At 32.5% G+C, this 19,639-nt stretch overlaps 2 protein-coding genes across 20 annotated transcripts; one reads left to right on the top strand and one right to left on the bottom strand.

The window, feature by feature from the left end:
* Nucleotides 1-153: 153 nt before the first annotated feature.
* Nucleotides 154-6,224, bottom strand: LOC107364535 (uncharacterized). The gene is made up of 3 exons (XM_015931917.3): nt 4,745-6,224; nt 4,428-4,598; nt 154-3,614 (listed from the first exon to the last, which is right to left on the bottom strand). Exons 1-3 carry the CDS (start codon nt 6,134-6,136, stop codon nt 1,884-1,886), a joined length of 3,294 nt encoding a protein of 1,097 aa, XP_015787403.2. The 5' UTR covers nt 6,137-6,224; the 3' UTR covers nt 154-1,883.
* A 341-nt stretch (nt 6,225-6,565) lies between these two features.
* On the top strand, nt 6,566-17,003 carry LOC107364595 (uncharacterized). Of its 19 annotated transcripts, none has more exons than XM_089267963.1 (15): nt 6,566-6,882; nt 7,084-7,363; nt 7,708-8,518; nt 8,798-8,963; nt 9,107-10,041; nt 10,494-10,626; nt 10,764-10,946; nt 11,069-11,426; nt 11,491-11,623; nt 12,860-12,928; nt 13,013-13,215; nt 13,369-13,734; nt 14,063-14,433; nt 14,552-15,027; nt 15,590-17,003. In XM_089267963.1, the coding sequence occupies exons 9-12, from the start codon at nt 11,553-11,555 to the stop codon at nt 13,383-13,385; spliced, it is 360 nt and encodes a 119-aa protein (XP_089124089.1). In that variant the 5' UTR covers nt 6,566-6,882; nt 7,084-7,363; nt 7,708-8,518; nt 8,798-8,963; nt 9,107-10,041; nt 10,494-10,626; nt 10,764-10,946; nt 11,069-11,426; nt 11,491-11,552; the 3' UTR covers nt 13,386-13,734; nt 14,063-14,433; nt 14,552-15,027; nt 15,590-17,003. The 19 variants fall into 19 exon arrangements, 16 of the variants coding, with proteins under 16 accessions (XP_089124089.1, XP_089124005.1, XP_089123989.1 ...); XM_089267879.1 differs by adding an exon at nt 13,865-13,968 and having other exon boundaries at nt 10,764-11,426; XR_016199088.1 differs by having other exon boundaries at nt 10,764-11,426; nt 11,491-11,579; nt 13,013-13,268.
* The last annotated feature ends 2,636 nt before the right edge of the window (nt 17,004-19,639 follow it).

The raw sequence follows: 19,639 nt of genomic DNA, 5'->3' as shown, positions 1-19,639 counted from the left end.
TTGTTTGGGTTAATGATTGTTATTTATGTGCTATCTGCAAATGAATTTGGTTTAATTTTTCTTCGTCTTTTTTCATAACAAAAAATTATCATTGTAATGATGAGGGTTTAATGGTGATGACAATATTAAACAAAATTGTGAGACAAGTGAAGGTAAAAAAAAATAAAATTGAATATATATTTGTATAAACTAACCGTTGTAACAAGATAGGTTTTATGTACATTATGTATTTACCAAAGGTCAAACAAGGGAAGATCAAGAAATGGTGTCAATTTTTTACACCTGAAGTAGAGGGAGGAAAGCAAAAGTTGACACACACATGTAAAGTACCAAAGACACTGAACACATAAGAAGGTTGATGATCAAGTTGACGATTTTGTTTTCCAGTGTAAAAGATGATAAAAACAAGGTTCTTAATAATGGAAAGAGAGTAAATGAAGAGAAGGAAGATGGGGAAGAGAGGGAAGAAAATGATAATAAAAAATGAGGCTTTTTCTTTGTTTTTTTCTTCTTCTTGTTCCTGAAATCGTTTTTCTTGGGCCAATTAAGTTTCCTTGTAAGCTTTTGAAACAATTGCTTGGGCTTCATTGACGCAAATTAATTCCTCGTCATTCCATCATCTTGTTCAGCACCATTATTATTATCATCATAATTATAATTATCATCATTATCCTCATCTTGGAAAAGGTTTGCTTGTCAAAAGAGAGTAACCTTTTAAAGATGATCTTATTCAGAAGTTGTTGTATACAGTGTGTGTAATTTGGTAATTAAAGTGGTCTGTTGATAGTTGAGTGTCTGTGTGTGTGTGTGTGTGTGTTTATGCGGATAAGCCAATTGTGGTGGTGGTTTTTTTTGTCATTCACGGATGAATTAAGATTAAGAAGCTCTAAATACTGTGGACATGACTGCGCCAGGTCATGTAAATCAAGTTTTCCGTTGACAGATCGTTAGTATCCTCTTTAGTCGGTCTCCCAGAATTGGTGGATAAATGGGTGGAGAGATCAAACCCTGTTTGTAATCATGACTATGACATTGAGAAGGAAAAAGGCAGTTAACAGCAAAAACACCATTGAAAACTTTGACAAGGGACAATGAGATGATGAATTACCAGACGATAATTTTGTCCATCAATTTTTTCATCTTACAAAAATTTCGTTTCTTTTTTGCTGCATGTTGTTTGTTCATCATCATCATTTACTTTGTTGTTTTTATCATTGATTAAAATTACAGATTATATCTGTAGCTATCTGGTGAGGCAATTTGGTGCAAAATGAATGAAGTAAAATAATATTATTTATCATATTTATAATATTATATAATATTTACTTCACTCTTTAATAGTTTGGGCAGGGAGAGAAGATGAGAGATCTTGAAGACACACACATAGCCATATCAAAAAGATAATTACAACAGGTCCATACAAATACGTAGGCACGTTCAGTGTTGTAATTGATTTGTTAATTTATCAATTTGAGTATGAACATGAAGTTTTTTTCTTGCTTGCTTTTATAAATAATCTGTATCATCACTGTACTTAAACTCAGTGAGAACAAGCTTCCAATAGTATGCTACTTTGCGCTTTTATCATACTTTTTGACTTCATTTCAGCTTGAGATTGATTTGTTTTTATCTTGACCATCTTGGTAGTCATCATCAGCCATTTAACTTTTTTTCTTCAACTTTTCGGAAAATGATCTTTTCTTCAAGAATCATAATCATTATCATGACTAAAATGGCCATAAAATGTTAATAAATGATTCTTTACTATTTTGCACCAGACTTTTGATGTGTGTGTGTGGTTGTCAAAGGCAAAAACCAATTGCTCTTTTGGAAAGAATTTTTTTAGCTTCTTTTGATTACAATCAAATTTATGAATTTCCGATTCATTGCGGATAATCATAGATGTGACGAGAGCAAAGGTATGTTGAATTGCGTTTATCTGTCTCAATGAGTATCTTTGAATAAGGACTGGTTAATTGATTGATTGTTGTCACTCCCAATGAACCATGCATTAGGGACATGGTTCGATCAACGGTATCCATCATGGGTGTGTTAATCAGGGAAAGAGTTCGATCAGTGTCATCATTGTAATCTGGGCTGGAAGAGCCAAATGTTTGGTGAAGATGATGAGGTGAGTGAAGGGGATGATGAAGGTGAGAACCGTTTGTTGATGGTGGATTGTAGGCAAGGTTACCAGTTTGATAGGTTTGACAAAATTCAAAACTAGTCTTGGCTGATCCTTTGGATCGGATTTTACGTGAATATACAAACACTATGAGCAAGACAACCACAATGGCTCCAAGACCAATCACAATGGTCAAAGCGTTGGCAATGTCAGACATTGGAGTCCCACTGAGGGAACCATTTCGTCCCTCACTTTCACGGCCAGTTTGGGTATCGGGCAAGGATTCACCGGCAAGAGTATCACGGGCTGACCTTGTTGTTTTACTTATAATGATGGGACTAGGGTCAGAGACACCAAACTGATTGGTGGCAGTCATGTAAACTTTGTAAATGGTTGTAGGATGTAAATTGGTTAAAGTGTATTCATTGAAGGTTGAAGATCCATCGTAGGGGAGATTTTTTTGCTGCCAATAATCGTCTTTTGATTCTTTATAATTTAATTGAAACATTGAGATGGGAGCAAGTGAATTGTTGATTGTATACTTGATAGTCAGTGAATCAGATGAGGTTGACTTAGTATTTACATGTGGAGCTGGAGGAAGCTCACCGAGTAATGTTTTAGTGATCACTTCAGGAAATTCGGGTCCAGTTCCTGCTGAATTAAAGGCTTTAACTGTGATGGAATATGAAGTTCCCTTGGTCAAAGAGGTTAAAACATATTCATGACTATTCGAGTAAGATGAAACGTGGGTTGTTTGGCAAGTAAATGAAGGTGAAGATGATGATGATGATGATGAGTCAAGTGCACGATAACAAACATGATAACCTAAAATTTTGCCATTCCATTTATCACGAGATGGAGGTTTCCATATAACTTTTATGGTACTTGGTCCACGGGCAAAGGTTTTAACACTCGTTGGTGGACCAGAAGGTGAATCTTCAAGAGTCTCAAATCTTACAATACGAGAAGGTAAACCTAAACCAGCTCCATTAAAGCCTATTATTTCAGCTTGATAATTAGAGCCTGGTTCAAGGTTTGAGATCAAATAGTTTGTTGCAGGGAATGAGATGTTCACTTGTTTGGTTAGATCACTGCGAGATAAATCGGAAACTCTCCAGTAACGAATGATGTAACCGTTAATGGATGGCGATGATGATGATGATGATGATGATGATGATGATAGTGATGAATGGATGGATGACCAGGAAAAATTAACACTTTTTGATGACAAAATAGAAGCTTTAAAGTTGCTTGGAGCTGGTGGAGGTTCACTTGAACTTGATCTTTGTAAGTTTCTTTCATCTTTAACAAAATTAGATTCAGATAATCCAGGATAACTTTCAATTTCAACTTTTGCCAGTCTATAAGGTGATGCAACATACAGGTAACGATGATTGGAGTGAATGTACATGTCTGATAAAATGGGATGTTCAGGGTCAATTGTAATTTCACCAAATTCTTCACCTTGATTGGCATGAGAAAGAAGAACCTGTTCACAATAAGAAAAGAGTTGAGAAGAAGAAAAAGAAATAAATAAAATGATAAAGTTAAGCAAAATGGTAAAATAAAAAAGCTTTTTTTTATAATGATAAGAATAATGGAAATGGATAATCACTGAGAACAATTATGTGATGAAAGGAATAAAGAAGGTTTAATTATTTAATTTCATTGGATTTGGAAGCTAATTCAGTTGTTGGTGGCAATAAATGTGCTATTCGCTCAGTAAATTCTGGTCCTTGCTGTTTGATAATCTCTGCTAGTTGCATGATTTCCGAATCTTTTTTATTTAAATGTAATCGAAAAGCAGCTTCTACGCTTAATTTATTGGTTGCCATGAGAACTCTAATAAGTTTAAATACTCGCCAAAAACGTAACAGGATAATGAATTCAGAGAGAACATGGATTCTTTCAAGTGATGGATGATTTTTAACGACAAGTTCAATAACTAGGGAAAACATGACAACGGACGCGTCAAGACATTCAGAAATGTGAGCGAAATGTTTAATACCAAGGAAAATTGCTTTAGAAATTAATTCTACCACGAAAAAGGATAAAATAATGAAACCAAGAATATGAAGATATTCAATGATTGCATGAACTTTTTCAGCTGAAATTAATGAACCAGCTGCTTTAAGGGAATAATATTCAACTTCAAGAAGTAGTTCAGAGGTACCGATAAGCCATTCACAGGCAACCAAACTCAAAATGAAAATATCCATAGCATTTGAGGTTAAAAAATTGCCAATTTTAACACTAAATTGGGAAAATTTATCTCGAAAAGAGGATTCGCTCATTTCTTTACCTTTTTAAGGCGACCTCTGGAAGTTCCGATGAATGCAACGTTTGTCTCGTCGACTGTTAAAGCTGTAATTGCTGTCAATGTTTCGTTGTAAACAATGGCTGAGTTTGATATTATCGGGATGGAACCATTTAATTTTAATGTTTCACCACAAAAGCTAACCACATTACCACTCTGTTAATAGAATTGATTGAAAAAGAATATTAAAATTAACAAATGAATAGACACATGTACTCTAATAGAATCCGAGAGATTTGTTAGAGATTATAATTCACACAATAATTATAATTATTTATTGTGTGAATTGGTTGGAAACTTACTCCTGGTTCTGGACAATCTTTAATATTTCCAGCTATATAATCCATATTCCGAGTAAGTGCACTTCCATTATAACACAAATGAATGTTTTCATTAAATTTACTCTCAATATCCGCCACTGAATAAACACAAACTGCAGAAGAGGAAGCTGGTTCCCATGTATGATCTTTAGGTGTTGAAAAAATACCAATAAATAATTGGGATCCAGGTTTAACATTTAAATCAGCAGCTAATGTTTTGCCTGCTTTGATGGTAACTGCATCCTGAAGAAGAGTGTAATCAGTTCCATCAGGTCCTAAACATGAGAGGGTAACTTCGGTATAAGTATTATATGCTGCATCCGAGGAGCAAACTCTGGCTAATCGAGTGACATAACCCCATTCTTCAAGTGCACGAAGGTGGGATTTCTTCTGAACGGTGGCAAAATAGACAAAATCATCTGTATGAAAACCGTACACATATTTAACCAGATAATAATCTTTGAGATGAGATTCAATATCAACCAGGGTTGTATCGGAAAAAGAGTTCTCAATAATATTAAACAATTTGGGACCCTCTTCAAGACTACGGCTGGCAATGGCGGGTACAAAATCACGATAAGGACCAAGGCGACTGTTGGTTGTTCCAATGTACAAAACAGATTTTACCGGTTGATTATAATATCTGGCTGGACCGATAAAGGCATAAGTTGAAGAGTTTTCATCATTAGCTGCTACAGGTACAGGAACCAATTCCTCTTTAGAGGCAATATTATCTAAATCATGGCGACGACAGGCTCCCTGATGAACAGAACCACAGGCAATTAATTTATTGGAATTTTCATCAATGACTAGAACTTTGTTAAAATTGGTGGTTAACACGGTATTATCAATACTCGTACAATCACTTGGTGAACATAATGGACTGTCATAAACTGGACCAGTCTCTACTGCAACCTCAACTTCGAGGCTAGCATTAAATTGATACAACCAATTAGAGGTGCCCACATAAAGACGATCACTTCGATGATCATAAGCAATATGCGTAAAATTAATGGTCACATTTGGAGTAACATAATAATCTAAAATGGCTGAATCCACAATTGGAAATTGAGATGAATGGAAAGAAGATGAAGATGATGATGATGACAAAGGTGCTGGTGATGGTAAAAACACTGAATAAGAAGATGAAGATGACACTGATGATGGTGAACGTAAAACAGAAGATTTAAAATGAGAATCAAACGATGAATGTGGTGAATATCCAGAGAATGGATTATTTGCTAAAGGTGATGCGTAAATTAATTGGCACATTGTAGACAATTGTATCACAAAAAGGCACGTTACAAAAATTGTAATCCGAGTGTGATTGCATCTCGTTGTAACATTGTGTATCAACTTATCAAGCGGATGCATAGTATAAAGAAGAAGAAGAAGAGAAGAGGAAGAAAAAAAACTTAAATCACTATTTTCTACATACTATAACTTGATAGTTTGGTAAACTTGAAGAGACTGAACTTGTTTTGCTTCTCAAGAATCTCACCAACCCAAAAAAGATGAGAGAGTTTCCGAAAAAAATCCGCCCATTTTACCACTGCCATCTAACGGTTAGTTGGTCGACTACAATGAATAAAAAGATTAATATCATTTTACTGAATAAACTAATTTTCTTATTGCACCACAATTGGCTTTCATGAAATTTTAATGTTCAGCTCAACATTTCTTCAACTCGTAACTTTCAATAGCTCAAAGCATTATGAACTTTTCATTGGGATATTATTCAGTCGAAAAAGTTGCTACAAATAGATGGCGCGCAGCTATTGATAACCGTTTTTTGTTGAAAGAAATGGTTAAATATTTCACTTTGTCAATTTTCGTTCAATTATTTCCAAATTATAATTCAATTAGTTAATTTAATCCTATTTTTTTGTTTAAAATTCATTACTGGGAATGATTTTTAAATTAATCAAGCCATAATTTGTAAATTCTGTGACGATCTCTACATTTTTAACTGTTCAAACTGTTTAACCTTTTGCATCTTTTGGCTCTTTTACCTCTATTACGTTTTTACTGTTACACCCTTTTTTGTTCAACTATTGTTTTTAACCCATTAATTACTCGTTAATTACATTATTTCTGGTCAAGTTAAACTGTTTAATCAGGTAATTGTTTAATTCCCTTCTAAATTGACTTTCATCGATAAACTTGTCTTATTTCTGGATCGTCTATATATTCAACCATTACATTAAATCTCTTGAAAGCTTTAGCTTTTTTTTTGAATCATCCTCTTATGTATTTGATTGTTTATTTTATTCGCCATTTAATTTTGTCTTATTTATTTATTCTTTCTCTTCATTGACTAGGTTCTGTATCTTGTATCTTGTGAAGCATCAATTGAGTAAAAGAAGTCAATGGTTCAAGAGGTCGGTGCAAATAAAGAAGAAGAAAAAAAGGAATTAAATAATACAAATACAAAGAACCAGACCATTGATTAAATATATATGCTTCTGCATATGATCCTTGATATCGTCTTGTTAATTTGTTGCAAGAGGGAGAATTAACTTGAAATCAATTTGAAATCAAGTCTTTTATTCCAGACTTCAGTTAAATGAATCAGATAAACAAAGATGAGAATATTTAATGGTAATGTAAAACATAGACACTTCACGATGCATTAGAGCATTTAATATTTACCATTTTCAATTGATTCATTGTCTTAAAATGAAGCAGAAGCAAAAATTGGATTCTAAATTGTAAAATAGATCCTGTTGAAGTTCAATTTTACATGTAATGTTTCAAGTTTTTGAAAGAGATATTTTTGACAAACCTGAAACCATTGAAAGTCTTTGATAGCACTCTTGTTTTTTTCATTTTCAATGAACCTATCGTCAAGTTATAGGATTCAAAATTGAAGTCAAAATAGTAATGATGATAATGATGATGATAAAAATATAAATTATTTCTCTTTGTTCCCTATATCTTTACAGTCGACCATCATCACCTGAGAAACCAGCCCTTTATATTCATTAAGGAGGAGTTAACAAAGCGAAGAGACAGAAGCTAACATTAAAAGACAACACAGATTGTACGGATGACCGAATTCGCTTGCCTCAGGCCATCGTCCATGGTTGACACGCTATATACGCGATAATTTTATGCATTACTATGTTTATTAGCATTTAACTGCTATTAAATGCACAAACCAAGCTAATATTGAATATATAGAAACACTGGTTATTTGGCTTCAACAGAACTGGTAATCGTGTGCGTAACCAGTCTGCTATTGCATGAGAAATGGATAAAAAAAATCTGAACCTAAGAGAATTACCAAGCAAAGAGAATGGTCATTCTCAGTGTGGAAAGAGAAGAGACAAGAAAAGAAGGAGAAAAAAAGTGGAAAATCTATCAACAAGAAAAATATGCAACAAGCAAAGCAGCCAAAACTTAGCAACTAATGGAAACAGCAGCAGAAGCAACCACTTTTTGAATTTGTTTTTTTTCTTCATTCGCTTCACAAACTGGTGGCACGCCACGTTAATTAGCTTACGACCATGGCCGTGATGATGATGATGATGATTGAGGCAGAGATGGTTATATGACTTTCTTGTTGGTCCATTCTGATAGGAGGATAAATAACTGAAACGCTAAGTACCCTGAAACCATGGAGATACGCTTTTCATCATTTGGTTGGTTTTTCTTTTTCTACCTTAATTTTAATCATCAAACCCCATAATCTATTCTATGGTAATCATTGATTAAGTTGTATCACGTGACCGCGTGAAATTAATGTAAAATATGGTAATTTGAATCTATTTTGGCTTGAATTGCTTCCATCCAAACTGAAAATGAAATAAGGATAAAGGCGTTTATATGGGAGGATTTGCAACATTTTTATTAATTTCATTGCATTCATCTTAACTCTGCGCTTTTGTTTTTATCACCATCTCACTTGATCTGCTAGTGGGAAGGGTATCAAGTACAGACACAGCAACACACTTAACTTTCATGCATGATTATTCACGTTTTTACTAATCCTTCTCTCTACTCTTTTATTTTTCTCTCTCTCTCTCTTTACAGACTTTATCATCTTTTTCATCAACTTATTAATAATATTAACAAGCAGGCGGAGTTGGAAGCGGAATTTTTTAATGGCTCATGTCGATGAACATTGATTGTTTACCAAGGGTAACCATGATTATCTCGCATCTTATTGCTTGCTACACAAAATTTGCATTTTTAGGAGGTTAGTTTGATCATCATAATAATAATCATCATCATCAAGTTACTCTTCCCCTTGCCTTTTTTATATCTTTCTTCATCCTTCTCTCTGTTTCTCTTTTTTTTAATGCCTTCAAATCTAAACTATTGTTTTTATTCCCCATTCAGGTTGATAATAAATTGCGTTAATACGCCACTTTTTATCAGTCTCCATGATGAAACTGCAGTTTACTCTTTCATGATGAGGATGATGATGAGAGGCCTCTCATGTTGTTCCTGTTGTTCTTGATGTGTCTACCCGTTAATGAACAAAGTCATCTCTCTTCAATAACATTCAACAAATATTCAACATCAACTGACTTTTTTGATTATCTTTTCTTCTCTAATGCTTCCAGTTGATGTAAAGACTTGTAAAGAAACAAGAAGATGGTGATGATGATGGTGATGGAAAAGCAGGGAAGAAAAGAAAGAAAAGAAAGAGCAATAATAAACGAAAACTTAAGAAAATGATGGATCAAGTTTGATGAGGAAAAATGTCTTGAATCACGATTTTAACAACATGATCTATTGGTTTGGCGTAAATATTTGACTATAAGCAGTAAAGGTTGAACTGATAAAGAGTAAATTGTTTTTTTTCTTCCTCAAGAAAAAAGAGCAAAAGAGAAAACCATCAAACAAGAATCAAAGGAATAACAAACATGATAGCCAATCAAGCTAATTACGGTGCCTAATTAACAACATGATTGTCTCAACTGATTTTAAAGTGAGTAAAAGCAATACACAATTTAAGTGTAGAGGAAAGCCAGTATAACTTCAACGTGGAAAAACAAAAGTTACAAGAGTATCAACTAGTTTGCTGATTTTATAAATATAAAACATCAGTAAACATGAACAAGCTGAGCAATGTTAAATAGGAATCAACTGAATTTTGTTTCATTATTGCACATAATCAAAGAGATTCCGGATGAATAAGCCTATCCTAGGTGCCAATCAAAGTCATGCAAGTTAAATCACGTTTAATCTATTGCTAAATGGTCAAGTAATTTCCAGTTCCAGAAAGCAGAGTAATCAAGACCAAGAGGGAAAATCAGTAATCAGGAAAGGTAAAAACTAAAGAAAAGGAAAGAAAAGGACGATGATGGTAATGAAGATGGAAGGAGAAGGAGGCAGTTAGACTCAAATCAATTAGCAACTGAAATTTGATTAGGTTTATAAGAAAGTTAAATTTTCTTATTACCTTTCTTTCCTTTTCCATCAAATCTTCTCTTCTTACTCTCAATGACTTAATAATATAAGGATAAAATATCGTTATTAAGACGAAGACTCTGATATGGTTTCATATAACATTTGGAAATGTTGAACTGAACTAAGATGTTGATAAAGAGGCCAGAGAAGCCACAAATTGTTTATATATATCTGAACACACATAATAGATATATTACAATAAACAGAAATAATTTCTCATAGAAACAGAAAAGGCAATAATTCTCAAGAAAAAAAATGTGAATATGAAACTAGAAATATTAACATTTTTCTTTGTTTTGTTTCTTTACAGACTTTACCTTTTTATATTTGACTCGCTCTTGTTTTCACTTTTGAAGATCTCACTTTTTTCTCCTTGATCATCATAATCATCATCTTTATCCATTCTACCTCTTACTCAAAAGTAATCTATCATCTAGATGAAAGTAAGTTGACGCAAAGGCATCATCATTGGTAAAATATTTCTGCTTGTTCCTTCAACATTCAAACAGTATGAGGCTTTCTTCAAGATTGACTTTCTTACATATATATTTTACTTGTTTCTCTTTTTTTTCATCAACAGAATTCATTTTTTTCTCGTTCATCATCATCATCATCAACAACATCAACAACATGGACTCTCTTTTTTAATTCTTACAAACCATTCAACCAATAGCCTGACCAGATCGACCTAAGCTGAGCGATGAAAGCTTTATAGCTTTGGGATGATCTGTTGAGAAGGAAAAGGGCAGAGGATGCAAAAAAAGTGAGATATCAAATCTCTCTGTATGGATAATTCGTGTCAATATCCATTCATTCTTACTCTGGTCGTCATCATTGATGTTTCATTTTCTTCCCTTTGACTTGCTTGCTTGCTTCTCCTTCGAGATTTTCAATCAATCTGCAAAAAAGGCAATTCATCTTCATTAATAGTTTTAGCCTTTGAAACTGTTTGATGGAAGAACAAGAAAAAAAAGTAGAAAGAAATAAAAAACGATAAGAAAAAAGCTGCTTGGAGGAGAGACGGAAAAAATATATACACATATACAAGATGGAATGGGGAAGCAAATCATATTATATACAAGCAAAAACTCAGCACCTTCATGATAACAATGGAATAAAAGGGAATCAGAATTGAAACGAGAGAATGACTGATGAAGAGGAACATGAAAAGTTATGAATTGTCAGTAGGAAAAAAGAGAGAGGACAAAATAAACTAAAGCAAAACAAAAAGACATTAATAGAGGTCAGTAAATATTATGGCTATTTTCAATGAAATGATAGTTTTTTTTCCTTCTTTTTCCTTTCAGATTTGAAATCACATGAAAACCAGAAAACCATCATTAAATTAACCAATAACAACGACAACAAGATGATCAACCTAACCAAAGCAAACAAAGTTACTTCACATTTTCATTGTCCTTACCAGCTATCACTACAACCGTAAATTAGCAAATATTTCAACAAATTAAGTCACTCAAAATCCCTGGAGATAATTGTCAAAAAAGTGAATCAAGAATGGAACCATTTAATTTTCGCTGATGAAGATGATAATGACAATTGTGATAATGATGATGATGATAATGATGACAATGATTACATCCTTTCCTGATGCTTATTAGTCTCAACTTGCAAGTATTAACCCTTCACTTTGCTTGCTCTAACTCAACAAGATGAATGAAGCAAAGAAGAAAAAAAAGTAAAGCCTTCAGTTGCCTCCAATCAAAAAAAGTAAATATGATTGACGATAACTTGAGGGCATTTTTATAACTTCATTTTATGTTCAACTATTTAATGAAAAAAAAGCCTTAGACTTGGAGTAAATTTGATGACGAAGCAAGCAACAGAAAAAAAGTAAATCATTGGAACCATATTTCTCCTCTTCATAATGATTATCATTATCATCATCATTATTATTATTGTCGTTATCGTCGTCATCATCATCATCATCTTCATAACCTTTGGTGTACATTTTGATTCTCAATAATTATCAAAATGATGTATGTAAGGTGATTTTAAGAAGGTTGTAGTTTAACAAGACAGAAAATGAAGATGATCAAAGATTATCTTGTAAGATATCATCTTCATATTTTTTGTTGTTGATATAAACAAAGTTGTGAGTGTGCCATTGATTTGGGTTGTTAAATTCATCAAGATTAAGATGGTGCAGAACATGATGAAGCCAAAGTCCAGAGCCTCATGTAACTGAATATACCAATTGACTGTAAACTGTCTTGAAAGTTAATTTAATAGTAATCAGAGAATCTGTTTTTCCTCTCTTTCTCTCACAATCAAGTAAAAAAAAAGTAAATTAATGAGTCGATATGGTTTATATACTTGGTTTTTGCTTGTTTGGTTAGTATTTGAAAAAAAGACGTTTCCACTCAAATTAATTCTTTACGAGGAAGCAAAAAAGTCAGATACTGAGAAGAGTCAAAAAAGTCATAATTAAATGAAAATATCAAAAAAATTGAGAGGAAAAATGTTGGATAGAGAAAGAGGGAAAAAGAGATTCTAGATTTCAATTTTGTTTAATCTTTGATAATCACAAATGATATAACCCATCGAGTGAGTAAAAATGATGAGAGTAAAGATGAGAAGGTCAAGTCACTCTCATTATGACTGAAATTTGAGAAGATGCTCTATGTCTTGTTAGTCTGTCTTTTTTTATTTTCACAGGGTTACTTGGTATTACCCTTGGTGGAAAGATGAAGATGAAGATGAAACAAGACTAGGACGAAGAAGAAGGTAAAAGAGGAAAAAAAGCAAGTGAACAATTTTCTTGTACTTCATCATATTTATTTTTTTTGTTTTACTTTTTTTTTCTCACAGATTGTCATTCCCATTGATCATTTCGATCGTTCTCACTTGTGACTCTTGTGAAGAGAGGGAGAGGGAAAGATCAAAGAGGAAGAAGAGGACGAATAAGATGACAAAAGTGAACAAGAAATGGAAATGGAGACGGACTCAAAAAATGATAGTTGATAGTTACGCTTGCTTCATCACCATCATCATAATCACAACAATTCCGAAATGTCAGAATCTTTGAGCAACAGTTATTACTTTGATGAGAAACATCCAACAACTGGCAAGTTATTAAAATTGCCATGACTCTTATCAGTTTCTTTTTCTTGTGTTCATTTTTCTCACTCTTTTTTTTCATACATTTCTTCATTTCTTTCTCACAGTTGCAAAATGTAAATAGTATTTCCATGTATTTACGATTCTGAATCAATCATTTACGAAATTAGATCAATTTACTGAAGTATGGAGGAAATTGCGAACTGGCTCAAAGGTGGAAAGAAACAAGAGGAAAATAAACAATATCAAGAGATGGAAATATATGGATTCAAGAATGGCAATAAAGAGTTGTTAGGAATGAATGGAAAGTGGCAGAGCAAGATGATGAAGGAAAGCCAAGAAAAATGTTGGATAACTGAGGCAACAATATCCTGATGATGGAAGAAGTGTGATGAATAATGGCATTTATGTTGTATACTTTTTGCCGGATAATATTAGGTGACAAAGACTTGGTAGGACCACCTTAAGTGAAAGTAAATTTATTGGATTGGAACGGCAAGAAAAATCTTTTTTCCATGTTACTTTATTCTTATACAATTTACACATTTCTCTCTTCTCTTTTTCCTTCTTCTCTCTCACTCTCTTCGTGTAAAACGTATTTAGGTTGATGCTGTCTGTTTGTGTAATAAGTTGCTTCACGAGTTATATTGAAAAAGAGAGTTGAAACTGAATGTGTAAAAATATCAACATGGAAAAAAATGGAGAAGGTAAAGGCTCATTAGTTACATGATGAGACTTTACTTTCTTTTATTCATTTTCTTCTTATTTTCACCTTCTTTTCTTCTCTTTATTTTCCTTTAGGTCCATTAATATTATCATCATTATACAAATGGTATGCAATGAACGGAAATATTGAATTTTCTTTGGCTAATCTGTATACACTGTTTTGACTGACTGATTGAGTGTCTACCGAAAGCACATCTCGTGTCTCCATCAACATTAAATTTTTCATCTTGCTGTTACTCTTGTTTCATACTCTGTTGCCTTTGGCCTTTTCTCCCTGTAATCGGGCTCATGGAAAAACATGGTGCTGGTTTGCATTGCAGATATTTTATTACAGTTTTCCCTTGCTGTGCTTTTCAGCTTATTTATCATCTCAAGTTGATCTTGGCAAGTCGCCAAAAAAATCTTTATTCAACCTTTTTTTTTCCATTTCATCTTCTCAAGTCAAGGTAATCAATCAGTGTAACTTTACTCCAAATTGAATAACTATCAATGTTGAAAGTCAACATTAACTCATAGCTTTGTCTCTTTTTTCTCTCTTTCTCTTTTTGCTCTCACCATCTTCAGGTAAACTTGAACAAGAATTGCTTTTGTCACCATTAACAATGGAAATGATTACTTAAATCATACTTGTATTATTGAACAAGGATATAAACAAGAAGATGGACATAATGACACTTGGAGTTTTGTTGTCTCCTCGCTCCTCAAATTGAAACCAAATTTTTCCGCTCAAACCAAGTGACGAGTTTTCTTGTTTTGCTTTTTAAAAGTGTTGATGGTCCCGTTGATACGTTTGTTTAAGTGTCAATCTTGTATTACTTGTTAGACTTTGCTTTATTGTTGCCAATAAATTGGTAAAGATGAGGATCAAAACAGTGCAACAGTCAATAGTCAATATAACAATGAGTAAAGGACAAAAAAGCCTGGAAAAGTTACAAGAAATTATATTTATACCAACGGCAGCCATTACATTGATATGATCACGGATGATATTCACATTGGTCACATCATGAATAGTAATCACCTTTTGTTGAAATCAATTGGTAATGAGACAATGAATAACAGCTCAACATCAACAACAACAATGACAAAAAAAGCGTATCCTTCATGTATATTTGTATACATATATTATAAAATGTATATACATATAAATGTGTTAAATTACATGTGATTGAGAAAATACTTTATTCAATCAATGAATTTAAAGTCACGCTTTATCAGGGAGAGTGCTGCTGCAGCAGAGAAAAAAAAGTTTGACAGTGAAAGGGAAGAAAAATTTTGATATCAGTGATGAACAAAAACATGAAAGATACATTGAAATAAAAAAAAGTAGGAGAAAAGATTTGATGATGAAAAGGGAAAGAGAATGAAAAGAAATGAAAATTAGACCTTAATGTAAGTATAGAGGAGATTGATTGTGATGAAGGTTCATTGAAATAAAAACTCAGTTGGACAATAGGAAGCCTTAATTGAAAAGGAAATTGAGCCACGGGCGAACATAGATTAACTATACTTACATATCTTCATGCATTTACTACATGATATTGTAAAAAAGTATCAAAAAGATGTGCATCAATTTCATCCTTTTTTTCTTTTCTTTATCAGGTCAAAATTTTTGGCTCGCCTCATCATCAAGCCCATCAGTCTTTCACTCAACTTATCATTGATGGTACAAAAGTAGGAGAAGGCAAGAAAAGGTGAAGGTAAAAGACCAAGATGTGGATAAAGAGCCAAGGAAGAAACAAAAAAAAAGCAAAGCAAATGGAAGGAAGATTCAACAATTTACTTTGTAATCGAGAATCGTCACTAATATGTGAGTCTTTGGTGGTCTTGCAGAAGGAAGGAAAAAGAAGGCGAAAGATGAAGATGAAAAGCCAGTTGAAGGAGCACTTCTTAGAGGAGTTCTTCTCATCTTCTTCCCTCATTTTTTAATTGAGAGGGAACCTCTTAGTATGGAAATGGATAGAGTCCCTTTTCCTCCTTATCTTCGCTTCCTTGCAATTGTTCCCAATAGAGTTAAGGAGAAGATGAAGAGAGAGAAGAGAGAGAAGAGAGAAGCAAAAAACAACAAGAACAGGCGAAAGAAGAAGAAAGATGAAGAAAGTTGTGGAGGGTCCAAAAGCTCACCTTAATCACTATCCTCAGGCAATTGGGTGCAAGATAGTTTACCTTCTGCTCTTCCTCCTCATCTCCATCATCATCCTCATCATCTCCTTTTACTTGTGCTCTCCCTTTTCTCATCTACTTAAAGAAACGATATTTTGTTTTTACAGGTAACGAGAGTTAAAAAGCAATTGTGAAGGCTCAGGGTGAGCTGTATTAACTGCTGTTCACATAATCTTAACTGTTGCTAATGTTTTTGCCTTTTTTACCTTCTCTTGGTCTGTTAAAGTTAAAAGAAAAACAAGTTCGTCGGAATTTTGCCGGCAAAGATGGAGGTCGAATGCAACAAGATGATATTGATGAGCTTTACAGAAATGTCTATGTAAAAAGCAAGAGAATGGTCAGAATGACTGTTGGTTGTTGCCTTGCTAATGTTAACAAAAAACAAGAAAAATAATGTTCAATCTTGAAGAAAACTGTTATTCATCAAAGAAACTTGTTTTAATATTTTAAAGATTAACTCTAGACTTTACCTAGACTCATTGGTTCAAAGGTTGAACCATGGTGAAGGTAAACAGGGTTAGCGATATTTACAATTTATATTAACTGAAATGATCATTTTTCACTTAACATTTTATGTGTGATTGGTGATTACATTTAGTCACACAAATAATCATAAATCACATTGAAAGTTGCACTAAAATGAGGTAAAAAAGATGAAATGCAGTAAAAAAGCAAAATCTTATTAACCTTAGAAGAAAGAAAAGAAATTTTTCTTGCAAATCTTCACTTCTGCCATTTCTTGTTTAACCTTTAACGATTATGGCTATTATAATGATTAATAATTATTATATTATTTTCATCAGTTGAAATGGCATCAGCCTATGGCCATAAAAAAGATATTGTTTAATATTAATTGTCATTTCTCTCTCCTTTACCTCTTTAATCAATTTAACTATTCACCACTTGCTCATTAATCAAAAGCCTAATTGAATGAACAAAAAAAGTCGACAATTATTATGATTATATTCACATTTTGACCTTTTTAATTAGACTAAAACCTGTACTTTAATGAGCCTAATTAATTGTGACAACAAATCAATGATTTGCCAAGAAAAACCTTTTACCATTTTTATTGCAATGAAACGGATCATGTTAATGTTTAACCAAATGATTAAATCAAATTAACAAAAGGTGACACTTTTAATCAAATAATGGATTCAACAAAATATTGAACTTCTAATGGCTTTTCATCTGCAAAATGAATAGTTGAACAAAAGATATCATGAAATGGATCAAATCTAAATTCAATCTCTCATCATTATCATCATCTAAAATCATTTACACAAGATTGAGAAAAAAATTTTTTCTTCTTTCATTGTCTTCTTTTCAATTTCAATTTTGAGGAAACACTGATCTCATAGGAAAAGGTATATCTATATCATTGAACGATTGTAACAATTGAATAACCATTGCCACAGAGTAATCATGAATTTACCTTGATTTTCCTTCTTTTTCCTTCTTCTTTACCATCTAAATACAGTTTCATTTTGCATGTTAACAAGTAGTCAGAAAGTGAATAAAGGTTGAAGAAGAAAAATTCTGATAAAAGAAGTTGAAAGAGAAATGAAAAGATTACCTAGAAAATTGAAATTGATTTATCAAGATTTACGATATTATTATTTGTTATCAAAAGATTGAATAAGTGAATAAAAAAGTTTCAATTGATAATCATGATTCTATTTTGAAATGAGAAAAAGGTTCAAGTTTTGAGATGAAAAAAGTACATTTTTATAACAATTGTCATTTAATTGGAAAGAAGGAAAAAGATTGAAACTTTTGCTTCTCTAATTGCTGTTTATCGTTGAAAAATGATTTCCAAAAAATCGATCAACTGCTTTAAGGCAAAATGTTTCTGGTGACTCTAATTGAACTTATGAATAGAACTCAGATAACAAGCTTTATCGAGTTTCACTTTAATCAGTTTCATTGATTTAGATCATTTTTTCAACTAAACATTTGATTCTTAATAAACATCTTGAGTTCAACTTGAAATCGTGAAACTTTTACTCAAGTCTAATCGATTCTTTTGTTTCCTTTTCTCTTCCATGAATAACCCGAACGATTTCCTGCAATAACGAACATGGAAACCTGTCAATGAAAGAAACTTCATTTCTCTTCGAACCAAAACCATGAGCAAAAAAACGAACTAAAACTTAGAAACTTCTTTTCCATTTCAACCAAAAACGCTTTGAAAGCGAACAAAATCAATCACAAGAAATATTCTGAAACAAAAGTTAGATTTCAGTCTTTTCCATGAACTTTTCCAGCTAAACAGCTGATAAATTTCAAATGACTGTTCGATAAAAAAACAAAGTTCCAAATTTAACCCAAAAAAGTCGAAAAGGAATTTGTTGGATTTGCATTTTTCCATCGAAAAAAAGTTCTTTTCTGAAACATTGTAAAAGCGGATTTACCGGCGATTTAACATGATAATTAGTGAATTTTGTTTCGAAACCAGAACTTTTTTTCCATTAAATTGTTAAATCCAAGAGATTTACTCAAATTGCATTTCAATTGCAATTGATTTTCGTCTTTTCTTTCATCTAATATTTGGAATGAATAAACAGAAAAATGTCATTTTTTCCATTCAGTTTATTCTGTCTCACTTTTCAGTTTCTCTTTCACTTTATTCAATAACAATTTTGCCCTCTAAACACATGATACATTACATGATATGAGATGAAATGAAGGAAAGAAAAAGATTGAAAATAATAAGCATTTTCCCTTATTTCTATTATCGACGAATTGAAGGAGAAGAAGAAAAAAAAAGTTAAATTTATTCCTTTCCTTTACTCATTTCTTCGGGATTCTTTGAATCATTGAGACAATCAGTAAAGACAACATCAACATGAAGATTCTGTAATGATATTCAATTTTGGTACAATCATGAGAAGAAAATATGGATTTTCCTTTCAAAGGCAATTTGAAGCGCATTCAAATTGTAAACAGAAAAGTTGATTCAAGAAAAGCGTAACAACGAAACAAAAAGGAAAAACTGAAAAATCTTTTTCTATCCAAATCATAATCAACCATTTGATTAACTTAACCTGATGAATGAATAAACTATTAAATTAGTAAAGGTTGGAAAAAGTGAATCAAAGAAGAAATGTTGATCAAAAAGCATCAAATGTTGAATCAGTTCAAGTTATTTAAATGAATCCAAACTAGTAAAATTGTTGAGCCGCAAAAGGTTCAAACTGTGAAGGAATGAAGAGGAAATGGTGAATGAAATTTTTTATTCATTTTTCCTTTTCTTTTACCAATCAATTTGTAATTTTAATAGTAAATCAATAAAGTTCAAGTTAAACATTTGGCCCATTGAATACATTGAATGGTTAATGAACAAATGATTAACAAGAAAAAGGATGTAAAGTAGTAAAGGAAATTTGAGGTTAAATTAAGGTTAAAGGTTTGACCACACACATGAACAGCTTAAATTACAGAGAAGCTAAATTGATGAGAATTGGTAAATTAATCGAAACAATTTCC

This window comes from Tetranychus urticae, chromosome 1 (assembly GCF_039701765.1).
Source record: "Tetranychus urticae isolate SD_2017Ah chromosome 1, NJAU_TeUrti_SD_1.0, whole genome shotgun sequence".
Lineage (NCBI taxonomy): Eukaryota > Metazoa > Arthropoda > Arachnida > Trombidiformes > Tetranychidae > Tetranychus > Tetranychus urticae.
The sequence above is the reverse complement of the archived record's forward strand: the minus strand, read 5'-3'. Positions and strand labels throughout refer to the sequence as shown.